Source organism: Geotrypetes seraphini, chromosome 3 (genome assembly GCF_902459505.1).
Source record: "Geotrypetes seraphini chromosome 3, aGeoSer1.1, whole genome shotgun sequence".
In the NCBI taxonomy this organism is placed as follows: Eukaryota; Metazoa; Chordata; class Amphibia; order Gymnophiona; family Dermophiidae; genus Geotrypetes; species Geotrypetes seraphini.
Genome location: NC_047086.1, coordinates 76,992,442 through 77,018,076, shown reverse-complemented (window position 1 = coordinate 77,018,076; position 25,635 = coordinate 76,992,442). Strand labels below are relative to the sequence as shown.

The 25,635-nt window shown below is 41.2% G+C and overlaps 1 protein-coding gene and 1 long non-coding RNA gene across 4 annotated transcripts in view; one reads left to right on the top strand and one right to left on the bottom strand.

Moving 5' to 3' along the window:
* ERICH1 (glutamate rich 1) overlaps positions 1 to 9,587 on the bottom strand; it is an 85,782-nt gene extending 76,195 nt beyond the window's left edge. The window contains exon 1 of one of the 3 annotated variants that reach the window (XM_033935948.1): positions 9,458 to 9,587. In XM_033935948.1, coding sequence (XP_033791839.1) covers positions 9,458 to 9,488 — 31 coding nt within the window. In that variant the 5' untranslated portion in view covers positions 9,489 to 9,587. The other 2 variants (XM_033935950.1, XM_033935949.1) reach the window with 2 other exon arrangements.
* A 110-nt stretch (positions 9,588 to 9,697) lies between these two features.
* Positions 9,698 to 25,635, top strand: part of LOC117357693 — a 33,900-nt gene continuing 17,962 nt past the window's right edge. Inside the window, exons 1-2 of the long non-coding RNA XR_004538848.1 lie at positions 9,698 to 9,812; positions 9,930 to 10,015. This is a non-coding gene — a long non-coding RNA (uncharacterized LOC117357693). The remainder of the gene's footprint in view (positions 9,813 to 9,929; positions 10,016 to 25,635) is intronic.

Here is a 25,635-nt window from a genome sequence, read left to right as displayed (position 1 = left end):
TGAATGTTTACCCTTGCTCAGGTAGTATTTGGATTTCGAGATTAGTTCCAGTAGAAGTGTTTCAGTGTTGTGCATGGCTCTGAAGCTGTGTTGCATATTGTGGAATCCACTCCATTGATTAATGAAATTGGAAGTTGCATGTTGACACAGAATTCCAACAGTTTTGCCAGCCAGGGTATTCCAGCTTTGGGTCTGAAGTGGAGAATGACATGAGGCCAAATTTCTCCTCATTCCCGCAGGAACTCAATTTCCCTGTCCCGTCCCCATGAGTTTTGTCACTGTCCCTGCCCCATTCCTGTAAGCTCTGCCTTAACTGCACAAGCCTCGAGCACTTATGATTTTAAAGTGTTTGAGGCTTGTGCAGATGAGTACAGAGTTTGCAGGCATGGAGCAGGGGCTGGAAAAGAACTCACGGGTTCCCATGGAGACGTGGAAAAATTTGTCCCCCATGTCATTCTCTAGTCTGAAGCTCTCAACTCTAGCTAAGTCCAGGCCTTTGGCTTTCAGTATAGGTGTCAGTGTAATTACTGATATTGCATTGGGGTAAATGCTGTTGCGCAAGCATGTATTGACCATGTCTGTCAGCCAGAGAAGGAAGGTGGGGGTGCCTGGCACAGTAGTTTTGCTGGACATATGTATAGGCTGGATGGTTTCTTTAAGCGCCTCATTAGCCAGTTTGATATCTCCTTGGTTATAACCGGGGAGAAGTCTAAACAGCATCTGTCAGAAAGGATGCCTTCCTCAGCAATGCGGCATGTTCGGTCCTGGCCGACACTTTCTTCTAAGGAGCGTGCAAATGATTTCCTCACTGTCCCAGTTTTCTCTTGGAAGTACCATGCCAGCTGCACTGTGTCCGGTTGATTTGAGGATGAGCCGCCACAGGTGGCTTGCATTTATATCAATATAGTGATTGAAATGTGTCAGTTTTGAGAATTTATATCTGCTGTGTATATTGTGTGTATATGAAAAATGAATGGAAGAAACTGAATTACAATTAGTAATGGGGCGGAGCTTGGGCGGTTGTTACTCAGTTGATATTTGTTAAACTTAAAGGGTACTTGGCTTGAAGAAGTTGAGAAACTGCTTCACGCTATATATTTGTAATTGTAATAATGGTGAAGCTAAAGTAGATATAATAGAATTGTAGTGGATATGCTTGTTGTTTTTTATTTAGTGTAAATTAACTCAAAATGCAGCTTGATAGTCGACAAGCAAACACACATTTCATCATCCACCATCTGCATTCATTCTCTTTTTTAAAAATTACTGTTAGAGCTAAAAATCCAAGTTTGCAAAGATAAAATCCAAACAGTAACAAAACCTTGATTGCTTTGTTGCTCAAGTTAGGATAGCTACTGCAAACAATAAATAAAAATATAATTACCTGTCATTAGCTTGCAAGGACCAATCACATCAAAGAGTGATGCTTGTTTGGGTGGTTGTATTCCTACGCACACAGACACTCATAACATTGACAGACTCTTGCGTATACGACATACATTCTAGTGTATACTTATGAAGGGAATTTTTAAAAATAAAGTAAAATTCTGGAATCTCTTCGGGGCACACCACTGTGTCATGACACACAGTTTGAGAGACACTGTACTATGGTCTTTATTGCAACTTCCCTATAAAAAGATGCCCCATCTTCCCTGTTATGGTGGTATCTCTTAAAGATACCTTATTCTGAACCATGCACTTTTGCGCTGTTGGCCATCCCTACTTTCTAGTTTAAAAGCTGCTCTCTTACCTTTTTAAATGTTGATGCCAGGATCCTGATTCCACCCTGGTTAAGATGGAGCACACAGTTCTGGAATAGGCTCTCTCTTCCCTAGAATGTTGTCCAGTTCCTAACAATTTTAAAACCCTCCTCCCTGCAACATCGTCACATCCATGCACTCTGTAAGCTCTGCCTATCTCTTGGGCTTTGCTCTAATTTTTTTAAAAATTTGCTATTATTTTTGCTTAATGGAGCAAATTTCTTGGTATTATAGCAGTGGTTCTCAACCTTCCTAATGCCACGACCCTTTAATACAGTTCCTCGTGTTGTGGTGATCCCCAACCATAAAATTATTTTTGTTTCTACTTCATAACTGTAATTTTGCTACTGTTATGAATCGTAATATAAATATCTAATATGCAGGATGTATTTTCATTGTTACAAATTAAACATAATTAAAGCATAGTGATTAATCACAAAAACAATATATAATTATATATTGTTAAATATTTATTTCTAATTACAAATAAATGTATGTGGGCGTATCTGCATGTGAGTGGTTCCTAAGACCAGTGCTCTTCAAACTTTTGACACCTATGGACTGGCGGAAATAAAATAATTATTTTGTGGACCGGCACCAGTCCGCGGACCTGCAGTTGAAGAACACTGGACTAAGTTGTGCCCATCTCTACTCAATCTCCACCCCAAACCCCGCCCCCAATATAGTACTAATTGTAACACCATTTTTTCTATTCATTTTTCATATATACACACTAGTGCTGCCCAATTCAGGAAAAAAATTTTTGATTTGATTTGATTCAGCCAATTGAATCGATTTTTCGATTTGATTTTCCTGCCTAATTGGGTGGTTTTTTCCAAACATCTTGGTGGGTTGATTTTATAACCTCTTCACCCCCTTTGCCCTCTCCTACCCACACTGGTCCTGTGGTGTAAACAAAATAAACAAACAAAAAATATTTTTCCTCTCTTTGTTAAATCCTAGCTCACGTTCGCAGTCTAACACCTGCTCTAGAAGGACACACATTTCAAATCTGACATATAGTAATCACAAGACAGAAAATAAAATTATTTTTCCTACATTTTGTTGTCTGGTCATTTTTCAAATCATGTTGGTCTGGTTGTCTTCTGATCAGGCTTTCCTTCTTTCTCCGTGCTAACCATCCATCTTCCATCTCTGTCCTCCCCTTCTGTTTCCCTTTCCTCCCCTGGAGGTCTGGCATCTTTCCTTTTGTTCATCTCCATCCTCCCACAGCTGCAGCAATGAACCCCACCATCCACAGATCCACCATCTCTCCTTTTCTCAACTACCCTTTCATCTAGCATCTCTCTTCTGTGTCCCTGTCCCTATTCTCCTCTCCAGTACTGTCCCCCTTGTGTCCCTTTCCTATGCTCCCTCCATGCACAGCATCTTATCTCTCCCCATATCCAGCTTCTTCTTTCTCTCTTCCTTACCTCCTGTATCCCCTTCCCCAGGTACAGGCTTTCTCCTACTATCTCTCCTGCCATCCTGACCATGCCCACCTGCTTTGGAGCAGTATCTGTTCCTCTTGTACCCTTCCCCTTCTGGTCTTGCATTTCTCTCTCCCTCTCTCCATTAGTCCAGCACCTCTCCTCTGCTTTCCTCTCCCTCTTTTTGGTTTGGTCTAATCTAATCTAATCTAAACCTTAAGTTTATATACCGCATCATCTCCATGAGTATGGAGCTCAACACGGTTTACAAGAACTTAAATAATAGGTAGAGAAGAAGAAAAAGGTTTACATGAACTTATGTGTAGAAGGGAGGAGAAAAAGGGGGGGGAGGATGGAGTTACAATTTGATGAAAAGCCAAGTTTTCAGTTGTTTGCGGAATAATTGAAGGGAGCCCAGGTTCCGCAACGGGATGGTGAGGTCATTCCAAAGACCTGTGATTTTGAAGAGAAGGGATTTTCCCAGTTTGCCTGCATAGTGGATGCCGCGTAGAGAGGGGAAGGCTAGTTTATTCCCTTCATTTCACCCCATGTCTGGCATCTCTCTTCCCCCTCCTCCCTCTGCACAGGCCTACCTCCCTGCCGTGAAGGCCTGCTCCCCCTGCAAAGGCCTGCCCCCCCTCCGCGAAGGTACTCTTCTTCCTGCACCCCGCCGAAGGTCTGCTCCTCCCGCCATGAAGGCACTCTTCCTCCTCCTGCATGTTCCTCCCGCCTGCATGTTCCCCCAGCTTCCCCACTCTTACTTTAAGCAGCTAATACAGCAGCCTGCAGGATCACTGGTGCAATAGTGATCCCTGCAGCTGCCCGTCATCCTCAGCGGCACGTTCTCTCTGCCGTGATCCTGCCCCTGACGTCAGTAGCAGAAAGAACGTGCCGCTGAGGATGACGTGCAGCTGCAGGGATCACTATAGCACTAGCGATCCTGCAGGCTGCCGTATTAGCTGCTTAAAGTAAGAGCGGGGAAGCTGGGGGAACATGCAGGCCTTTCTGACTGACCCTCCTCCCTCAAGCAGGAGCAGCAGTGGATGGCCAGCAAGAGGCAGCACTGCAGCTCCTGCTTTAGGAAGGCAAGGGGGAAGGGTCGGTCATCGAATCGGGAGGCCGATTTTTTAAAAAACTGAAATCGATTTGAATTGTGAATTGGGCAGCACTAATACACACAAATAAATTGCATTAACAACACATAATGGTTAACCACAAAATTAAAATACACAAAGCACACTGTATGCTTAACATTCATTCCTACCAGAAAACAGATAACCCCAAGCAAATGCAGGATAAAAAACTAAAAGTACTAATATTTACAAACAAACCCCAAGATGCAAGACTCTGCAAGCAGTACAACCCCAGAGGAAAAGAAACAAATGCATTTCTTCCTGAACAGACAAATCAATCACTAAATAAACCTACCATTGTTGTCTCGCTCCCTCCATGTGCCTTGCCTTCTGGCCTGCCCCCCCCCGGTGTTATCTTTGGGCCAGTCCACTGTGCAATCAACGCAGCGTCTTCGGACCAGCTCCCTGAGTGATGCATTGCACAAAGCTGTGGGCAGCGTCCCGCACCTCATCTGGAAGCCTTCCCTCTGACATTGCGATGTCAGAGAGAAGGCTTCCAATTCAGGCACAGGCCACGCGTAGGAGCCTTTTCCCACAGCTTTGTGCACTGCAGCACTCAGGGAGCTGGCCCGAAGACGCCACGTTGTTTGCACCATGGACTGGCGGCTGAAGAACACTGTCTTGGGCCCAATGGACGTGCCGGCACTATGGACCGGCAGAAAATTTATTCGGACTGACACCGGTCCACAGACCGGCAGTTGAAGAACACTGCCTAAGACCATTGGAAATATGTGTTTTCTGATGGTCTTGGGCGACTCCTGTGAAAGGGTCATTCGACCCCCAAAGGGGTCGCAACTCAGAGGTTGAGAACAACTGCATTATAGCTATAACTTATGTTTTCTCACTCAGCAATGATACATTGTTAAAAAGACATTATATATCAAGTCTGTTTTATAGAAAAAAACAACAACAATAAATCAGTTTAGAAATAACACTAGAGTGGCTGGATTCCTTAGAACTTCACTAATACAGTGTTACAACCACAAAAGGATAGGAAAACCATTCTCCTGTCAAATAATGATAAAAGGACATTTTATGCAAAAAAATCTAGCAGTAATTATTAAAGGAACCTTCAATATCTGCACTTTATTGTGGAAAACAGAAATTTAACATACTTCACTAATAGCTAAAAAAACCCCAACATGTACACTTTGATGGAGCCTTCTACCAATGGCGTTCCAAACACTCAAGCATTCAATGTCTTCTTGAGATAGTCGGCATAAAGCCTGTGATGCCATTCAACTCCTTGCAACAAGGCCTTACCAGTTGAACCCAGTAGCATATCAAGGGAGTGGGGGGAGGGGGGGACCTCCCCGGGTGCACGGCCCAAGGGGGTGCACAGCTGGCCACTCACCGGGGAATAGGTTGCCGCTGGGGATAGGCTGCCATTGCCGTCATCAGAAACAAGCCGGCGCCGAGTTCTCCCTCCCTGCTTCTCTTCCCTGCGAGCCGACCAACTCTAGCCATCTGACATCAATTCTGACATCGGAGAGGACGTTCTGGGCCAGCCAATCGCTGCCTGGCTGGCCCGGAACGTCCTCCGACGTTAGAATTGACGTCGGGCAGCGAGAGTTGGTCGGCCTGCGGGGAAGAGAAGCAGGGCGATCTCGGCGCCGTCCTGTTTCCGATGGCCAGTGGCAGCCTTTCTCCGGTGGTGGTGGCAGCAGCATGTTTCCAAATGGCGGTGGCATGGGGGAGGGCAGGGAGAAAGAAAGAAAGGGGGTGAGACAGGGAGCCAGAAAGAAAGAAAGGGGGGGCAGGGATCCAGAAAGAAAGAAAGGGGGCAGGGTGAAAGAAAGAAAAAAAAAATGGGGCATGGGGGAGAGAGAGAAAGAGACATAGAGAAAGAAAGGGGGCATGGAGAGAGAAAGAAAGAAGGGGGCAGGGTGAAAGAAATGGTGCACTGAGAGATAGAAAGACAAACAGAAAGAAAGGGGGCATGGGGAGGAGAAAGAAAGAAGGGGGTAGGGTGAAAGAAAGAAAGAAATGGGGCATGGAGAGAGAGAGAAAGACAGAAAGAAAGGGGGCATGGAGAGTGAAAGAAGGGGGCAGAGTGAAAGAAAGAAATGGGGCACGGAGAGAGAGAGAAAGACAAACAGAAAGAAAAGGGGCATGGGGAGAGAGAAAGAAAGAAGGGGGCAGGGTGAAAGAAAGAAAGAAATGGGGCACAGAGAGAAGGCAGACAGAAAGAAAGGGGGCAGGGTGAAAGAAAGAAATGGGGCACGGAGAGAGAAAGACAGACAGAAAGGGGGCAGGGTAAAAGAAAGAAATGGGGCACGGAGAGAGAGAAAGACAGACATACAGAAAGAAAGGGCATGGAAAGAGAAAGAAAGAAGGGGACAGGATGAAACAAAGAAAAAGTTGGGGGAGGGAATGAGGTCTGGAGGAGAGGAAGCATACAGGAAGCTGAAAGAAGGGAACAAATATTGGATGCACAGTCAGAAGAATAAAGTGCAACCAGAGACTGATGAAATTACCAAACAAAGGTAGGAAAAATGATTTTATTTTCAATTTAGTGATCAAAATGTGTCCGTTTTGAGAATTTATATATGCTGTCTATATTTTGCACTATGGCCCCCTTTTACTAAACCACAATAGCAGTTTTTAGCGCAGGGAGCCTATGAGCATCGAGAGCAGCGTGGGGCATTCAGCGCAGCTCCCTACGCTAAAAAGCACTATCGCGGTTTAGTAAAAAGGGAGGGGGTATATTTGTCTATTTTTGTATAGTTGTTACTAAGGTGACATTGCATAATCACAAACTATGAATACCCCATTCAATTTATGGAATTTTTCTAATTCTTTGTAAGCCGCATGGCACTTCAAGGCCCTGCAGCATACGAACTGTTGTTATTATCATTAATGTTCCCATTATCAGATGTACACTGCTATACTCTGTAATTCGCTGTATGTACAGTTTCTCTTTATTGTAAACCGCCTAGAAGTCGCAAGATTGTTGGCGGTATATAAGAATAAAGTTATTATTATTATTAAAGTCATCTGCCTTGACCTCTTTGAAAACCCATGGAATATAAAATGATAATTAACATTTTCTCTGCATTAAGTGTGCTTCGTGTTTTTAAAATTTTATTGTTGGTAGATCATTTTGACTTGGCCATAAAGGTAAGGGGGAGGGAGGGGAGCTGCTGAAAGACATCTAGTAATCCTTGCAGGCTCGACTGTGCAGGGAATTATTTTTTTTAAATTATGTTTTGTTTTGTGACTGGCATTATTTAGACTTTAATTTCTATGAATGGATAGAATGAAAATGATATAAAATTACTTGCTTGTTTTTATGTGCGCGCGCTGAAGGAAAGTGGAGAGAGAGTGGGCTGAGGACGCTGAAGGGAAATGGAGAAGAGAGAGTGGGGAGAAGACGCTGATTTATAAATTGACAATTGTACAGAATATTGTTTATTTTTATACTTTAATATAACAAGTTCAATATAAAACATTTCAAAGCTTGTGTGGATGGAATCAGGTGGTTTGTGGGGATGAGGACCGAGCTTACAGGGATTAGTCCAATAAAATTGTATTTTCTTATTTCTCATTATTTGTTTTATTTTTATTTGTTAATTTGTAAAGTGGTGATTGCTATGTATCAGTTTTTTCAAATTTACATCTACTGTCTTTATATTTTGCACAGTATTAGAGGACATGTATTACTGTTTTTGTGGTGTTGTATTGTATGCAGAGTCTGGTTTCTTGGCAGTTCAGTTTAACTTTTGTCTACATATTTCTATTTTTAGTTTGTGATTATTCCATATTGGGCGAGGGTGTATCTGTCTGTGTGTATGAAAAGAACATGGCTTTCTGATAGCATTGACTGTACAGGATCAATTGACTGTGCAGGATCTGGTTTGTTTAGTTTTACAATGTATGTGTTGGTGTTCTAGTTCTCACTGCAGTGTTTAAGATGCTGCCTTTTCCTAGGTACACTCTTGTTGTGCGATATGTAGATTGTTACTAAAAATAATATTTTTCATATAGATGGGGCGGGGATGTCAAAAAATGATGGGCTCTGGCTGTCACATATGCTAGGTATGCCACTGTTTGAACCACTATTAATTATTTCTAGAATGCTATCAGATGTACACAGTGCTGTACATAGTCGCAAAAGAGTTCCTGATCGAACGAGTTCACATTCTAATCAATCAAGACAGATAAACAGGATGCCAGGGTAGGGGTTAGCAGTTAGCACCGGATGATTAAACTGCTGGCTAGGTGGGGCTAAGTGCTGAAGGCAATATCGAAAAGGTCTATCTTTGAACAAGGGACGGGGCATGATACATGTCCTCAGGTAATTTATTCCAGGCATGGGGCAGCTAGATGAAAGGAAGGAAGTCTGGAATTGGCAGTGGAGGAGAAGGGTACCGCTAAGAGTTGCTTATCTGAGGAATGGAGTTGTCTGGGAGGTGTATAAGAAGAGAAAAGAGATATTGAGGGGCAGCAGAATGAACACACTTGTAGGTCAGCAGTAAGATCTCGAATTGTATAGTAAATGCTCGTGGTGTTAGTGTGTACTGCTACTAAATGGCGCTTTAAACCATAGCATAGACAGTGGAATAGTCTGGGCCTCTAGGGGCATGAACCAACCACTATTGTCCAACCCCGTTTTTAGCAACTAAGGTTTGGAGCTGGGGGGGGGGGGGGGAGCAAACAAACCAAGGGTGCAAAGTACGTCTCCTCTGGACACAAAATGTGACAAACAAAAAACAGGGGACGGACCTCGCAGGGCAGGGAAATTTGCTCTTGCCTTGGGTACACAGCATCGGTAAAACGTTCAATTAAAGAGATCTTCATCTGCAAGCTACTTTCATTCTCAGACTGCCAAATTAAGCCACAGAAGCCAACTTTTCAAAACAATTGGGAATGTTAAACTAGAGGTAAAAAAAATGTCCTTGTATCCAAAGAGGGGTAAAACTCCGGGAATGGTCAAGCCCTCGCAATCGGCATTGATGAATTAACCTGGCTCTTGCCTCGTGAGCACTCACGAGGACTGGAGCTGCCTACAGGCCGCTTGGAACCCTGCCGTTAGCTCGGGCCCAGATGTACTTGCAGCTGACTGTCCCGCTCTCCTCTACGAAATAGCCACCGGGTATCTACCGATCACAACCGGCTCTCGCTGAGCTCCTACCTTCTCTCCTACTAGCCGCCGCCGCCTCCATCCTCCTCCCTGAGACTACCAATGGCAGCAAACTACCGTCCAGCACGCCACACCTACTATACCCCACCCACTTCCCCTATAGCAGCCAACGAGTGCAAAGCGGCCCGGGAACTATCCAATCGGTGCTCGGTCCGGTTCGTCAATCAGAATGCGCGCCCCGCCCCCTTCCGTGTCAATTGAGGACGAAAGAAAGTTCTCTCCGCAGTGTTGCCTGGACCTCACTTCCATGGCGTCCCATAAGAGACGCTTTCCGACCGCGCATGCTCACTTGTGACAGCAAGTGAGCGCATGCGGGGGGGTTAGAATGAGACTAGCCGGAGAGTATGTGAGTGCTTCTAAGAGGGGTTTTGGCAGCGGAGCGTGTAAACCACGATTGGAATATCAAATGTTTAAGCGATATAATAAGAGTTACCCCCATTCATTTCTATCTTCTATTTATCAGCTGTTCTTATCTTAACCTGCCGATCCCATCATGTCAACTGGGACCAGCTAAATTAATAATGCATTAGAATGTCAGCGCTGAAAAAGGTAAGGGAAATGCACCGCCAAGACCTAATACTGCACTTGATTCAAAATAAAAGCGCAAAGGGTGACTTTATTAATTCACTGTGGAAATCCTGTCTGGAATAAGAGGTTTTGTTTTTTTCTCTTTACATTGTGCATGGTAGTACTTTTCTATTAAAATAAGGACGGATTACATAGGAGGGGTGCCTGTGGAGGTCTCTGATTCTGACCCGCTGGAGCCCCACTGAGGTAAATGCTGGGCTTTGCTTTGCTGCGCTCTTTCAGCACCAGCGGGTGTTAATGTCCAAGGGTGCGAAAACTGATCTGCACAGAGGAGACGTGTGAATTTGATCAAGCGTAGATTGTTTCAGGGGGGTGGGAATTGAAACATTTAAGTAATAAAAAGAAAGGACCAGGGAAAATGCAGAAAAGATACACTAGAAAGTAGACAAAACAGCCTGCGTAAAAAATATGGATGTTCTAAAGGGAAGAATTAAAAACAGTCTATTAAAAAAATGCATAAAATGATCTTAAAAAGGACAGGCAGAAGTTAAAGAAAAAAAAAAAAGCAACAGTGCCAGAGACCGAGAGGAACTGTTATGTTTATAAATATTTTTTCTTGCCATGTGCACCAGCGTTTTGAGGATATGATGGATCGCTAAAGCGTACAATGAAAGCTTTTTTTTTTTTTGCGTTTTGTCTGCGGTAAAGTGGACTATTTAAATCCCAATCTAGTATAAATTACTCTTTGCTTGACCTGTCAAATCCATTCGATTTTATTTCTGTGAAACTAACCGCATGCAACGCTAGCCAGCTGTGGTTGCTGGACTGCTGTTTTCGTAGGTGAGGGTATTACATAATGAGATATATCGGCTCGACGTACTCTTTTGGCAAAAAAAAAAAAAAAAAAAGCTGCTTTCGTCCGCCTGGTGTTTGTGCCGCCTGTTTTCCGTTGCTGAGAATGCAGCTTCTGAGGGTGAGGGAGCAAAAGGTGGATGCGCTGAATGGGGCAGGAGAAGCAGAGGAATGAAGACAGAAAGTAAATGTAAAGAGGGGGGTGGAGAAAAAAAAAAAATCCGACGGTGACAGAGGGACAAGGAAGATAATAAAAGCGATCAGGGCAAGAAAAGGGGAGAGAAAACGGGGAAAAGTAGAGAGAATGAAAGAAAGAGACGACGGATAGAGAGAAAGAAAGGGGGAGAGAAGCGCTGAGGGAGAGCGAGGAAGCGAATGAATGAATGAGTCAGACACCGACTTGCTGCTCTGCTCTCCCGCTTTTTTAATTCACGTAAGAAATCTCCTTCTCTTCCCCCCCCTACCTTAAGGTATTATACATTCTAGGAAAAAAAAAAAAAAAAAAGAATGGGCGTGTGCAATGAACAGGTCCTGTAGGCTGAGGCCGGTCTATTTTTGCTAGAGCACAGGGGAGTTCTGTGTAGTGCTGCATCGGACAGTGCTGCACTTTCTCGCGTATAAAACCAGCACTTTTTAGATTGCACAGCAAAACGCGGCACGCACGAGCGGCAGCCCTGCACATCTTTCGACGCTCTTTAGCGTTGCCCTGCAAAACTGGCTGGCGCTGCTCTGAAGCTCTGTACATCCCTACGGCACAGTGGGAGATCAGAGTTTGGCAGTGCTCTCATGCACCACCCGGGCTGCACTGAAAGAAATATGTCTTATAGGTAAATGAAATAAATCCTATTAATGGCGGAACTTGGCGTTTTAATGACGCCCAATAGGATTGCTCTCTCTAGGAAAGCCTAAGCACGTGCACTGCCATGCTTTTATTTCTTTGTAAGAAGGAAAGACTAATACTGCTTGGAAAGGAATATTCTTGTTGGCCTACTTAGTATGCATATAAGTTATAGAACTAGCTTAGCGCCAAGTACGGCAAACATCTTCATGTACAGAGGAGTTCTCCCTATGTAGAGAGGAGTTTGGCACACAAGAAAAATGCAGCAAAAGAATAGGACAAACAGCATTTACATCCATGGGAGTAAAAAAACACCCCATTACCTATAACCTTTTCCTGCCCTATAGTGGAGGTCGACTGAATTTCAGTTTTAGTTTCAGCACCAAAATCAGCGCCAAATTCTTTTTATTCCTGGTTCTGGCTTCTGCCAAAAAGTTGTTTCAATTTTTGGCTATGTTTTTGGTTTAGGTGAAAAATGAGCATGAATCTTCCGTGGAAGCAGAAAAATTGAGCAATGTCTCATTTGCTTCCCTTCCTTCTCCCTCAGACAGGAATTTCCTTTCTTTCTGCCTCCCCCACCACCCATAGGAGGAGTAAAAAGCTTCTTTTGTTACTAGTGAGACCTACTGGGAAACTGGCAGTCCCTTAATATTAGTGCACGTGAATAGCACGTGCACTAATAGTATCATTTTCTGCATAGCAAATAAGGTTAGACATAGGCAGCAGAATAGGATGGCCGCAGGTGCCATGGCCCTACTAAAATTTTTGGCCCAGAGCAACTAGAAAGATGGAGCTGTATGTTTCAGAGCTTGGTTTCTATAACCTTTCCAAGCTTCATTTTAACTTTCACTGGAGATGTGCAGAAAGAACCAATATACAGTAATCCTCCAGGCCCCATTGTAATTTGCAAAATATTGATTTTTTTATGCAGCTAAGGCCCAATACAGGAAACTATTTGCTTGTTATTGGAGCACTTGGGTTCACTTTTCCTTACCTGTGCACATTTTTTTGCACACAGATTGTCCACATGTGATTTGTATACTGTATAACCAGAAAAAAACTTTTTTTCTTTTTTCCACGTTGGGAGCCTGTGTGCTGAATATCTACGCAAGGATTTAATGCACAGCAAATTACGTCAGCTTCCATTCAGTGAAAACATAGGCCCTCTTTTACAAAGGCACGCTAAGTGTTTTAGCGCAAATTTAACGTGCACTAAATCAACGTGTGCGCTAACCACTAACGCGTCCATAGGATAACATGCGCACTAAAAAACTTATCACACCTTTGTAAAAGAGGGGGCTAGTACACCTGTGCTGGATTTATAATGGAGGGACAAATCTAAATCTTAGGCTGCCTGCATATGCTTTTACAGCATAAAAGGGAGGGATGGGGGAGGGGATAGAGGCAAGTGATCAAACAAATAGAAGAAAATGGCACAAAACCCTACAAGGCACCATGATGCAACTTATACCAGTATGTACCACCCAAAAATATGGGAAAGACATTCAGAATGTAAGGTTCACATTCATACTTCGCTATGAATAACTTGTAAATGATCCAATATAAAAAGAATGCGGATGCCATATCAGTAAGACAAACCAGAAATTAAGGACTTGTGTCAGTCTTCGTAGACATAACATAAGCTACTGCAGGTCAGTAGGTGAATATTTCTTATAGGGAGATCACTCCCTCAGTGACCTGATAGTTGGGGCACTGAACTGAAACTTCACTACACAAGAACGGAAAACGTTCAAAATTGTGATAATCAAATACTTTGAAATAGTTTATTATTTCTATTCCATTTTTTATCCAAAGCAGATTACAAAAAGAACATACGTATTAAAATGGTTAACACTTCACAACATGAAAACGTTGCATTCATAAAACAGAGACTTCTCACAAGATGCTGTAAAAGATGAAATTAGTACTTGGCTCTCTCACTCATGATCATTAGAGTGCAGTTGAAAGACTCTATCTCATTACCTCCGTCTAGGAGCGTCGGAGCAGTTACCACTGCTGCCGGCGCTAAATCCCACGCTACGCGTTAGTAAAGGAGGGGGGGGTGTAATACAGCTGTGGGATCATTCCATTCCAAGTGGTGTAAAATAAAAAAAGCTCCTCACCATTATGTCTCAGATTTTGTTCAAAATTTGTATGCTTAATTAGCACAGCATTAAAAAATTTTTCCAAAATATCAGATCCTTAGGGCTTCTTTTACAAAGGTGCGCTAGCGTTTTTGGTTTTGGTTTTTTTTTTTTTTATAAATCTTTATTCAAACAATCATAGTGCATAACAGTTATTTACAGAAATAATGTTACAGTAAAAGCACTTTTAACTAATACATATACCTAATAATCACTTTAACCCCCACCCCCAAATTAATAATCCATTACACATAATCAGGTTAGAATTGTCCTGTGAATCCCCCCCCCTGGATGTGTATAATGAAATGACCAAAAATAAAATCAATCCTTACAATAACTTATCAATGGTTCCCAAATCCTCAACAATTTTTTATAATTTCCATGTTGTACAGCCAACACCCGCTTCATTTTAAAAATATGACACAACGATTCCCACCAAAAACCGTAGTTCAACCTGTCCCAGTTTTTCCAATTTCTCAAAATCAGTTGCATAGCAACCCCTGTCATTATCAAAAGACGTTTATTGTTGTGAGAGGAAATTTGACTTTTCGCTCTTAACATTCTACCAAATAACACTGTGTCATTTGCTAGCATTTTTAGCGCACGCACCGGATTAGCGCACAAAGGAGGTGGTAGCGGCTAGTGCACACGGCATTTTACCGTGCGCTATTCCACGCGTTAAGGCCGTAACACACCTTTGTAAAAGGAGCCCTTAGTTGCGATAGTCACTGAGCTAGACCCACTTGTTTTACTGGGTACTGGTGGCATCGTGCACAGCAGTGAGTAAAATGTCATTTTTAACTGCTCGTGAAGTTGACAATAATTGATGAAAAATACTAATTTTTGGCAGTCCAGCACAACTTTTTATGCTAGTTTCAGTGATGCTAGTATGAGCATCAGGAATGCAAAAGCTCAGTGTGCCTTAAAACTTGTCACAGTTTGTTGTGACAGATTTTGACCAGTTTATCAACTGCTATAGCTCCAGAGCAAAAGTAGAGACAGACTTCAGATTTTATCATAGATTATCTTTGCACTGGACACTAAACTGTCAAATTTGCAGCAAATCAGTTTTGCACCATTTCCAAAAGGGCTAAAATTTGTCAATTTTCAAGATCAATTATAAAAAAAAGAGTCTGCCTGAATCTTATTCAAACTAGTACCATCTGCAAAAGGAAATATTACTCTACAAGATTTATATTTATTTGTTTTGCAATGCAACCCTTATTGAAATAGAAATTTGCTTAAAAGCATGGGATATTTTGTGTGCATGGCCCGTGATATACACACATCACAAGGCTAGAAAATGTATATGAAATTGGTGTTGCATTGGTCCATGATTACTTTGCCACTACTGGTTTCCAAATGAGCAAACCAGTATCCCCGTTGCCATAGGGGCCACGGCCAGTAGCCATGCAACAGCCACCGGTGGGTTTCCTTTCCACAGGATCCCCCAAATTTTAAAAATACCTAACTAAAGCACGTGAATGGAGCCAAAGCAATAAACAAATGGCTAAAATGATTTGTAATAATGGATTCAACAAGGCCTTAAGCCTATCGATTCTGAGTGTCAAAACTATTTTTATACCTGGAAAATGCAAATAGGATACAAATGTTATGCATAACAACCAACTGATAAACCCAGTGCTACCGTCACTGGAGAATGAACAGCAAATGAAGCACAAAATATAGTACCAATCACTAAGGGCTCCTTTTGTTAGCGGCTTTATCGCACGCAACTTTTTAGCACGCGCTAACCCCTGCGCTAGCTGAAAAACTACCGCCTGCTCAAGAGGAGGCGGTAGCGGCTAGCGTGGCCGGCAAATTAGCGCGCGCTATTACGCGCGTTAAACCGCTAACGCGGCTTCGTAAAAGGAGCCCAAAAACTCACTCTTCACCAGAAAAACACATAGTGCAGCAATACTGTAGAAACTTTAGGAATCTTTGACAAGCATAGCACAGTTAGAAATGCAGTGGTATTCAAATTATTGAATATAAATGCAAATATTGCATGTCACACCGCAAAGCATTCCTAATTTGGAGGTGAATTTGTACATTTATGACAGTGGCATTGCAAAACCAAAAGGCGCCCACACCTGGAATATTGCGTCCAGTTCTGGTCGCCATACCTTAAGAAGGATATGGCGTTACTCGAGAGAGTTCAGAGAAGAGCGACACATCTGATAAAAGGGATGGAAAACCTTTCATACGCTGAGAGATTGGAGAAACTGGGTTTCTTTTCCCTGGAGAAGAGGAGACTTAGAGGGGATATGATAGAGACTTATAAGATCATGAGGGGCATAGAGAGAGTAGAGAGGGACAGATTCTTCAAACTTTCAAAAAATAAAAGAACAAGAGGACATTCGGAAAAGTTGAAAGGGGACAGATTCAATACAAATGCCAGGAAGTTCTTCTTTACCCAACGTGTGGTGGACACTTGGAATGCGCTTCCAGAGGACGTTATAGGGCAGAATACAGTACTGGGATTTAAGAAAGGATTGGACAATTTCTTGCTGGAAAAGGGAATAGAAGGGTATAAATAGAGGATTACTGCTCAGGTCCTGGACCTGTTGGGCCGCCGCGTGAGCGGACTGCTGGGCAAGATGGACCTCAGGTCTGACCCAGCAGAGGCATTGCTTATGTTCTTATGCTTATGTTCTTACGTTCAGTGTTGTTGTTAGGAAGATATAGGCAGACTCTTTTTTTTCTATATAAATTGACCCTGAAAATTGATTAATTTCAGCCCCTTTGTCAAAGATGCTAAATTTGAAAGAAGTTATGATGCATTTATTCATACAGAATTGCAGCAAATTTGAGAATGTAGTGTTCAATGCAGTGATAATCTATGATTTTAAAAAAAATCTGAAGTCTGTATGTACTCTCTTGCTCTGGAGCTATAGCAGCTGATACACTGGTCAAAATTTGTCACAACAAATGAATACATCTTTGGGCACACTGTGAGCAAAACTTTCAGGTGGGCTTTTGTATCCATGATGCTCTTGCTAGCATCATTGCAACTAGCACAAAAAGCTATGCTGGACTACCAAAAATTAGCACTATTGACCAATTATTCTCAATTTTACAAGCAGCTAAAATTGACACCTTAATCATCACTGTGCACAATGCTGCCAACATCTAGCCAGAGAAGTAGGTCTAGCTCAACGACTATTGCAGTTAGAAATCTAAAATCTTAGGAAAATTCTCTTAGTACCCTGACTATTCTATGTGCAAATTATGAAGAAAATTTGAAACATAATGGTGGGGACCATTAGAGCACTTGGCATGGAATGACCCTGTCCAAAACAAAGGATGCTGTGGAGACTGATGTTACTGATGCAGACATTAAGGTCGAAACACGGACCGTGATGGGTCCTCTTCGCTGTTTCAAGCAGTGGATGCTCAACATTGTTCCAAAGTTGTGGATTACCTTCTTGCCACAAATAAAGTTTGCATCAGTAACATCAGTCTCCACAGCATCCTTTGTTTTGGACTTTTGCTTTTTTTGTGGTTTCAACGGGTCAGCTCCTTGGTTGATGGAACGACCCTGTGCCAACTGATTAGCACTAGATAGCTCTCTCTATCCCCTCAAAAAATATATTTTTAGCACACATTTGGCTCTTACCACAGGACACCTGAGTGTGTCCTGCAGTATGCCATCTTAAGCTGAGTTAGCTGTGCTGTAGCACTAGACACCGCTTTGGGCTCCTTTTACTAAGCTGCGCTAGCGGTTTTATCATGCACTTAGCGCATGCTACAATGCCCTGTGCGCCAGACGCCAATGCCACCATAGAGCTGGTGTTAGTTTTTCCGCGTAGTGCGGAGGTTAGCGTGCATTGAATGCTACAATGAACGCTACAATGCCCTGTGCGCCAGACGCCAATGCCACCATAGAGCTGGTGTTAGTTTTTCCGCGTAGTGCGGAGGTTAGCGTGCATTGAATGCTACAATGAACGCTACAATGCCCTGTGCGCCAGACGCCAATGCCACCATAGAGCTGGTGTTAGTTTTTCCGCGTAGTGCGGAGGTTAGCGTGCATTGAATGCTACAATGAACGCTACAATGCCCGGTGCGCTAGATGCCAATGCCTGCATAGAGCTGGCGTTAGTTTTTCCACGTAGCGCGGGGGTTAGCGTGCTAAAAACGCTACCGCAGCTTAGTAAAAGGAGCCCTTCATATAAGAACCCCTTACTGACAGATTTTATTTATTTTAAAAATTTTTATACCGTCTTAAACCTAGACGGATTGCATAATATTACATACATAAATTTAAAACAAATAAACATCAATGATTAGATCCTCAGAAAATCTACAATCAGAAGAAATCAGACCATATGGAAAAGGCATTTACAAACAGTTGCGTTTTAAGAAGTTTCCTAAATGTACCTCTATCAACACATTTCCATATCTGCCCTACGAGTGAGTTCCACAATTTTACCCCTGCTCAACCAAAGTCGTCGCGCTGGTTTCTACAAAGGCGCGCTAAGCATTGTAGTGCAGATTTAGCATGCGCTGAATCATTGCGTGCACTAACCGCTAACGCGTCCATAGGATAACATGCATGCGTTAGTGTTTGGCGCGTGTTTAGCGAGCAATGATATTTACCGTGTGCTAAAAAGCATAGCACACCTTTGTAAAAGAGGGGGTAACTTATTCCAATAAAAGGTATCTACAGTTTGAGGTCCTTTTACTAAGCTGCAGTAAGCACTAATGCGTGCTTACCACAGGTTAAAAAGGAAATTGCAGCCATTTTAGAGCCACACTAAAAAGTGGCCTTAGTGCATGGGAAACCCTTACACTCATAATAACTATGGCCACTTTTACGCAGCTTAGTAGAAAGGCCTGTTAATTTGTTTGACACTTATTTCATATACATGACGTTTCACTGAGTAATTTTTTCACAGACAGGAGTTATTTTTGGTGTTTGGGTTCATTATTTCTACAAGTCCTGTCAAATCTTTTAAAACTGCACTTTTCTATGAGGCTGGATTTTTATTTGTTTTGTGAAACATCAGACATTACAGCCAAGCATTTAAAGTTGGTGTTGTTATCACCTGCACCTGAGGAAAATCCTAAGGAAAATCCTAAGGAAGGAACACCAGAACAGCGACGGTGATAAATCAGCTGTGTAATTGTTGTCTAGGAATGTGTTATGCTGGGTTGACTTGCGGCACAAAGCACCTTGAATGAATTTCATTTTGCTGACAGCGGTGTGAGCTAGCTTGATCCAAGAGGAGGATAGTTCTGCCACATGAAGTTGTCTTCGTGTTAACTAAGTTGTGAAAAAGAGACAATTAATGAATCATAAATCTAGCAGCTTGTTCTTCAGGCAGTTGGTGACTCAGATCATCTCTGTCTATAAGAAGCTTTATACCACTTATTCTGTACATTTGGTCCTTTCTAGATCCAAACCAGAATCTTTTCAATTATATGTCCTCTTTCCTGTGGTGGGAGGAAACCTGGACATTGACTATATGCAATTTCTGGTTTCCCAAGTGGTCTGTTGTTTCCTTCATAATTGCACGTGATACACCATAAACTAGCTAAATTGCTCTTTTGCAAACCAGTTTCACTGAAGCATACAGCAGCTCGGCTTTTTTTGTTGCAACTCTGTGGACCATCAGATTTAAATTTAATTGAACGCAAGGAAGATCCATTGTTATAATTGCCTGGAAACGAGAATTTTGCTGCCGCCATTGGTTTAATTCCTTCTTTCTTTTTAACTGGGAGAGTATAAATAAAAAGAGCAAAAGCAAGAAGAAAGCCTATGAAAATGGCACACTGCCTTGGATTACGTATTACATCTTGCCAGATCTACAGAAATGTGTGATTGCAAATTCTATTCGAGAATTCCAAAGTGAGAGGTAGCTGATCGCTATCATCCCACCGAGTGGCCTGATGGGTATTAGCGTTAATGCTCATATACTAAGTAAATTGTAGAATAAGGGGGTTCCGTGGCTAATTTAGGCACAAGGATTTGCCCCACGAAGGGTGGCATATGTTATAGCCTTCTTGTCAATGGCCCCCCCCCTGAAAAAAGGAGGAGAGATATGAGTACTCTTTGATTATATGACCTTCTAGTTCAGCCTATACAATCCTTAATCTTATAGATTGCTATTTTGTAATTTCTTACTATATTTTTCGCCGATTCTACATCTTGGATTGATGAGGACTTGAGTTAAAGTTAAGCTATATATGTATGCATATCTTTATGTTTATGGGTATTGGTGTTATGACAACAGATAATCTGCTTTGTTTTGTATTATATTGTAATCCGCATTATATTTTATTTTCTGCCTAACTTTACCTTTCTGTACAAGTTTATACTTGTTCTATTAATTGAAAAATGATAAATAAATTTAAAAAAAAATTATATGGGAAGTGACAGTAGTATCCTATATTTTTGAATTCTGATTTTATTTATTTATTCAAATTTTTATACCGTTCTCCCAGGGGAGCTCAGAATGGTTTACATTTGAGTCACCAGTTGGTTTGGAGTTAACCCAATGAACAGAAACTAGTGATTTCACTTTCATAATGATTAAATTTATTACAGTAGTAAGTCATGGCTTAGGTGAATTTCATATCTGAGGGATTCTCCATATCTATCCAGCTTCATTCACATTATATCTCTATATTATTTGTCTGTGACCATTTATACCCTGATTTTTATCATGGGTTAAATTCTGTGTGCGCCTTTTATATAGCTACGCCAGTGATTCCAGCTTGGCTTTGTAAAAGGAGCTCTCTATGTGGCGTTTTGAATTGCACACGCAAATTTGGAATCATGCCCAATTTGTGTGCACAGCTTAATTGAATAATGAGCCAATTAATGCTGACAATTGGCTCCTAACAAGCAATTATTAGTGCTACTTGTATTTAATTAAAAGTTACGGTACATGCTTATGCACTAGTCCAAAAAGAGGGCACAGGAATGGGAGTGTCATAGGTGGATCGAGGGCATTCCTAGAATTTATGCGTGTAATTCTAGGAAAAAGGGGATCGTGCTTAATTTACAGTAGGTATGACAATTTGCCCCATACTTCAGTTGGTGCAAATAGATGCATGTAAAGTTAGGCATGAATCCCAGGCATAAGTGTTGTCTTATAAATGCACCTAACTCTAAGTACTGTTTATAGACCGGTGCTGAGCATTTTTTCTTTCTCAGCACTGATATTTTAGGCACCATACATATGTAGAATTTACCCCCATGTGTTAAAGCAAGTATCTCTATGTGACCAAGGACTGATGATTAAAATCTCAAACCTACTGTTGGCTATGTTTGGCCTAGAAAAATTATGGCCGATTAGAATAAAAATATAAATAAGATTTCTTTTGAAGTTCTAATGTTACTGCTCTTGCATTTTTTCCTCATATTTTGGGAGTTTTTTTTGTTTTATTTATTTATTTATTTTTATCGACTGCTGTGGTTCCCTAGATGGACCAGTCAGTCGGCAGCACATTCTGGTTTTGGCACTGCTGGTGGTAGGGCTGTACCAAATATTCAAATTCAGTTTTATTTGGCACCGAACATGTTATTTATATTCGGACAAAGAGTGATTTAAATTCACATATGAATAATCTGGAGCTGTACTGTACTAAATCCTACTGAAATTAAAAACAAAACACGTGATCCTTGATTTCATGTTGCTTCTTTTAATATTTGTTATGTTAAAGCTCAGTGCCCATTATTTGTATTCAGTATTCATATTCGGCCAAATAATAAAATATGCTAATATGTGAAGATTTACATAACTTTCTAAGGGGTAAGCATGGTCTTAAGGTATGATGGACCAGGATGCCCTTGTCATCTCCTGACATTTGGGAGACGCTTCTCAGCTAAGAGGGCGTGGGAAGATAGATGTATCAAGATGATTGTAAGGACTTATATTATGGTCTGGGGGAAGGTGGTCCCTTATTTTTCAGTCTGTGTAGTGAATCATTGATTGCCAGATGTGGCATCATTAGTGTGAACATGTCTTTGCTGTGACCCTGATAATGTCACATTCTTCTGTTTGTTGGTGTAGTCACGCAGGGGTGTCCAACCTGTGGCCCGAGGGCCGCATGTGGCCCTGTGAAGTATTTTGTGCAGCCCCGGTCGAGGGCGATGCAGTGTTTTCCTCTGCTGCCCCCGGGTGTTTACCGACTTGCTGGCTCCCTCCTCTGTCTTGCTGCAGTGTTTGTACGGCCCCAGAAAATTTTTTTCGGCCAATGTAGACCAGAGAAGCCAAAAAGTTGGACACCCCTGTAAAGTGCATTGGACATGACAAACTGGTTGATGACTTGCATTACCATGATATTTTATAATGCTGGTTAGAACACAGGCTTCTGAGTCTCCAAAGAGATAAAATGTTATTTGACAAGATCTACAAGGATGGGAAAACTGCAGTTTCTAATTATATAGGAATGCCTAACTGATAAGAAAATAGATCAAGTCATTTTTAAAAAAACTTAAAGTCTATTATTGCAAGTAAACTAAAATAAGTCAGCTTAGTTCCTCTGATATTAAAGAAGTAATTGGAAGCATAATAATCCACAGATTTATTTTTTGCTTAATATCTTCATTTTGTCCTGTAAGAATCATTGACTTAGGTGCCTTACCATGGAAACTGCTTTCCTAATGTGTTAGGTTTCACATATGTCTAGTCAAATGTATTACTGTTTGCTACCATATGCAAGAAATCTATGTTTAATGGTACATTGTTTTCCAACCAAGATCACAGGATGGAAATTTACAGTCTTCTGATTCCTAATGAAGGGCTCTTTACTGGACTACAAAAGCAACTCCCTCATCTGAACATGTAGGAGAATCTTATCTTCATAAGCCTTATTTATTTTCATTAGTATTTCTAGCCCACATTATCTAACAGACGTTACGTTAACGTATAATACAACATAAATCACAAATAATAAAAATGAAATAAAATAGTAAAAACAAAATACAATATAAAGATCTGTGGTCCTCAAACCTTTATTGTTTTATATCAGCATCTCTTATTTCTCTCTAAAGCTAATATTCCCATGAGTTAAATAGCCAGACAAATATCATTTTGCCTGTTGTTCATGTCTCTTCCTCTACGTTTCCCTGCATAGGAAGAAAACATGTTCCTTAGGTTTCATTTACATCTGTAGTAAGATTCATGATCCTCTATGACCACTACTTGTGTTTCTTGAATTTCTAAAGGTAATATTTAGGGCTCCTTTTACAAAGGTGTGTTAGGGCCTTAACGTGCGGAATAGCGCGCGCTAGCCGCTACCATCTCCTCTTGAGCAGGCGGTAGTTTTTCGGGTAGCACGCTATAGCACGCGCTAATCTGGTGCGTGTGCTAAAAACACTAGCGCACCTTTGTAAAAGGAGCCCTTAAGTGTATTTAAGCATAATATGGCTAGTCATATTGGATCTGATTCTACAAAATTTTCGAGGCATGTAAATATAGGGTTATATTCCGAGTTTAGGAAGATTATTCTATGCACAAAAGAAAGAACTGGCTGATACTCTGCAGGTGCTAGCTAAAATATTCAGCGGTGTAGGGGACACAAATCACACAGTAGAGAGCAAAGATAATGGCAAAAACACTCTCACTTATTTCTCCCAGAACTCTCCAAGTTTTCTTTCTTTTATACACTTTTGGGGTTTGTGTAAACCCAGACATGGCTACTGCTGCCATTTTCTTTCCTACTTAGCTCTTCCCAGGACGTCTACTGTTTCCACTGCTGCTTTCTCAGGACCAGAGTCCCCTGTTATTCTCCTGTTTCTCCAACTGCACACATCTTCTCTCCTTATCTTTAGAAACAGCCAGCTTCCTATGTCTACATCATACATCTAAACAAATATAGAAGTCTTGGCAACCCCGATCATATCTTACTACTTATTTACTCTTCCTGGCACAATGATTGGGCTAACCAAAGTCCTTGATCCTCTCACAGAACTAGTGCAGTGGCTGGAAAATCAGGGCCAAAGACAAGGATTTCAAAAAGGGCTAGGGTTTTATATCAATGCCTGTTTCTCTCCAAAAGGGGTCTTCTTTTACAATTACCTCACGGAGAACCCTCCCTTTCTTCTGGAAACTGCAAATCTAAGTACAAATCAAAGTACAATACCTTAGTAGAGCCACTAGAGGTCTCTTTGATCCACCTAAATCAGAATTGTAGAAGTCTCATTGACTATTGAAATATATGCAGGCAGCAATTCCTATAGAATTAATTTATAATAATGCAGATGTTAAACATTTCCTGGCAACACACAATGAAGCCACCCCCCCTCCCACCCCGCATCACTTTTTTCTTGCCATGATCCAGGAGTAATTTGCTATTCCCTTCTTCCAATTTACAGTATAATACTGTTAGTAACTAGGCAAACATAGTTCAGTAATTTAAACTGAGTTCTGTGTAAAATCATAATTAAAGCATGGCTTATTTAACACACAAATTACATGCATTGTAAGAGTAGTAGAAGCATTTGATATACGTGCATGCTGGCCTGCTTATCCTCCAGTATCTTTTTAAAATTGGGTTTAAACTTATTTTGAAAATTTAGCCATTGGAAATCCTCATTGTATCATCCACAATATATTTGACCACATCATGATTTTATTGAACATATTCAAACTAATACAGGTAACACTGATGTTGGTCATGACTATGGGGCCCTGTTACTAAACTGAGGTAAGCGCTATTGCATGCTTGCTACACATTAAAAGGGCTTACTGCAGGATGTATGCTGTTGTCCTGTGATAAATTTGCCTATATGCACGTGTACACTGCACACTAAAATAATTTTTCTTAATTTTGTCTAAAGGGGCATTTGGGGGTGCAGTGTGGGTGTGACAACACTGATTAGCACAAGAGGCATTGACATGCGCTAATTGGGTTAATTTGTGGGCTTTTACCGCCTATAAAATAGATGTCGGTAAGGGCTCATGCAATAACTTGTTTTAATGGCTGTGCGCCAATAACAAAATTAGCACTTGGCCATTAATTAAGAAAATGGGAAAGTCGACCATTTTCTGGCTATGGTAAAAGTGGCCTTGGCACGTGGGAAAGACACATGTAAGCGGCATGCTAAGGCCACGTTCGCCACAGCTTTAGTAAAAGGACCCTTTTGTAAATTAGTAGTCCCAGGTAAAGCATCTGATTGTGACTGTGTATTTTTCAGGAGTTCTCATTAATAGGGTGCAATAAATAATTTCTTAACTGATTTAACTTTATAATTGATGGGAAAAAAACCTAAAAATACTGTAAAATTACACTGGAATTAGGAAGATATATTTTAAGACAATTTAAGATGCTTTATAGATAACAAAGAAATATATATATATCTTGTGGTTATATGATGACATGTACTGTGTTTTTTGTTTCCTAAAATAAGGCCTGCATCATTTTGAATAATTGTAATAAATTATGCTTAATTGTCTTAATACAAAACATGTTTTCCGACTTACTTTCTTCTTTCTACAGCCTACTAGGGGGCTCTTTAAGCCATTATACTCAACTATAAAACCAGATACTGTAGTTTTACAGCTTGAGAATAACAATCCTTTTCAATAGGTTCCTCAGTTCAACAAGATTGTTATATTTATACTCATCTTAACCCTCTACATGAGGAGAATTCTGCCCAGTGTTTTTATTTCAGACACTTCCATAAATACTGTTAAAATAGGTTTTACTTTCATTGTTGTTATTTTATTTATTACCCTGCTAATGTTAGCATTAACGCTGAAAAATGAGCAGACTTCCAGAAATCCTGCTTCATAAATTAAGAGTTCTACTTATGTCAAGGAAGAAAACAAAGAAAGACCTAAATTTACATTTGT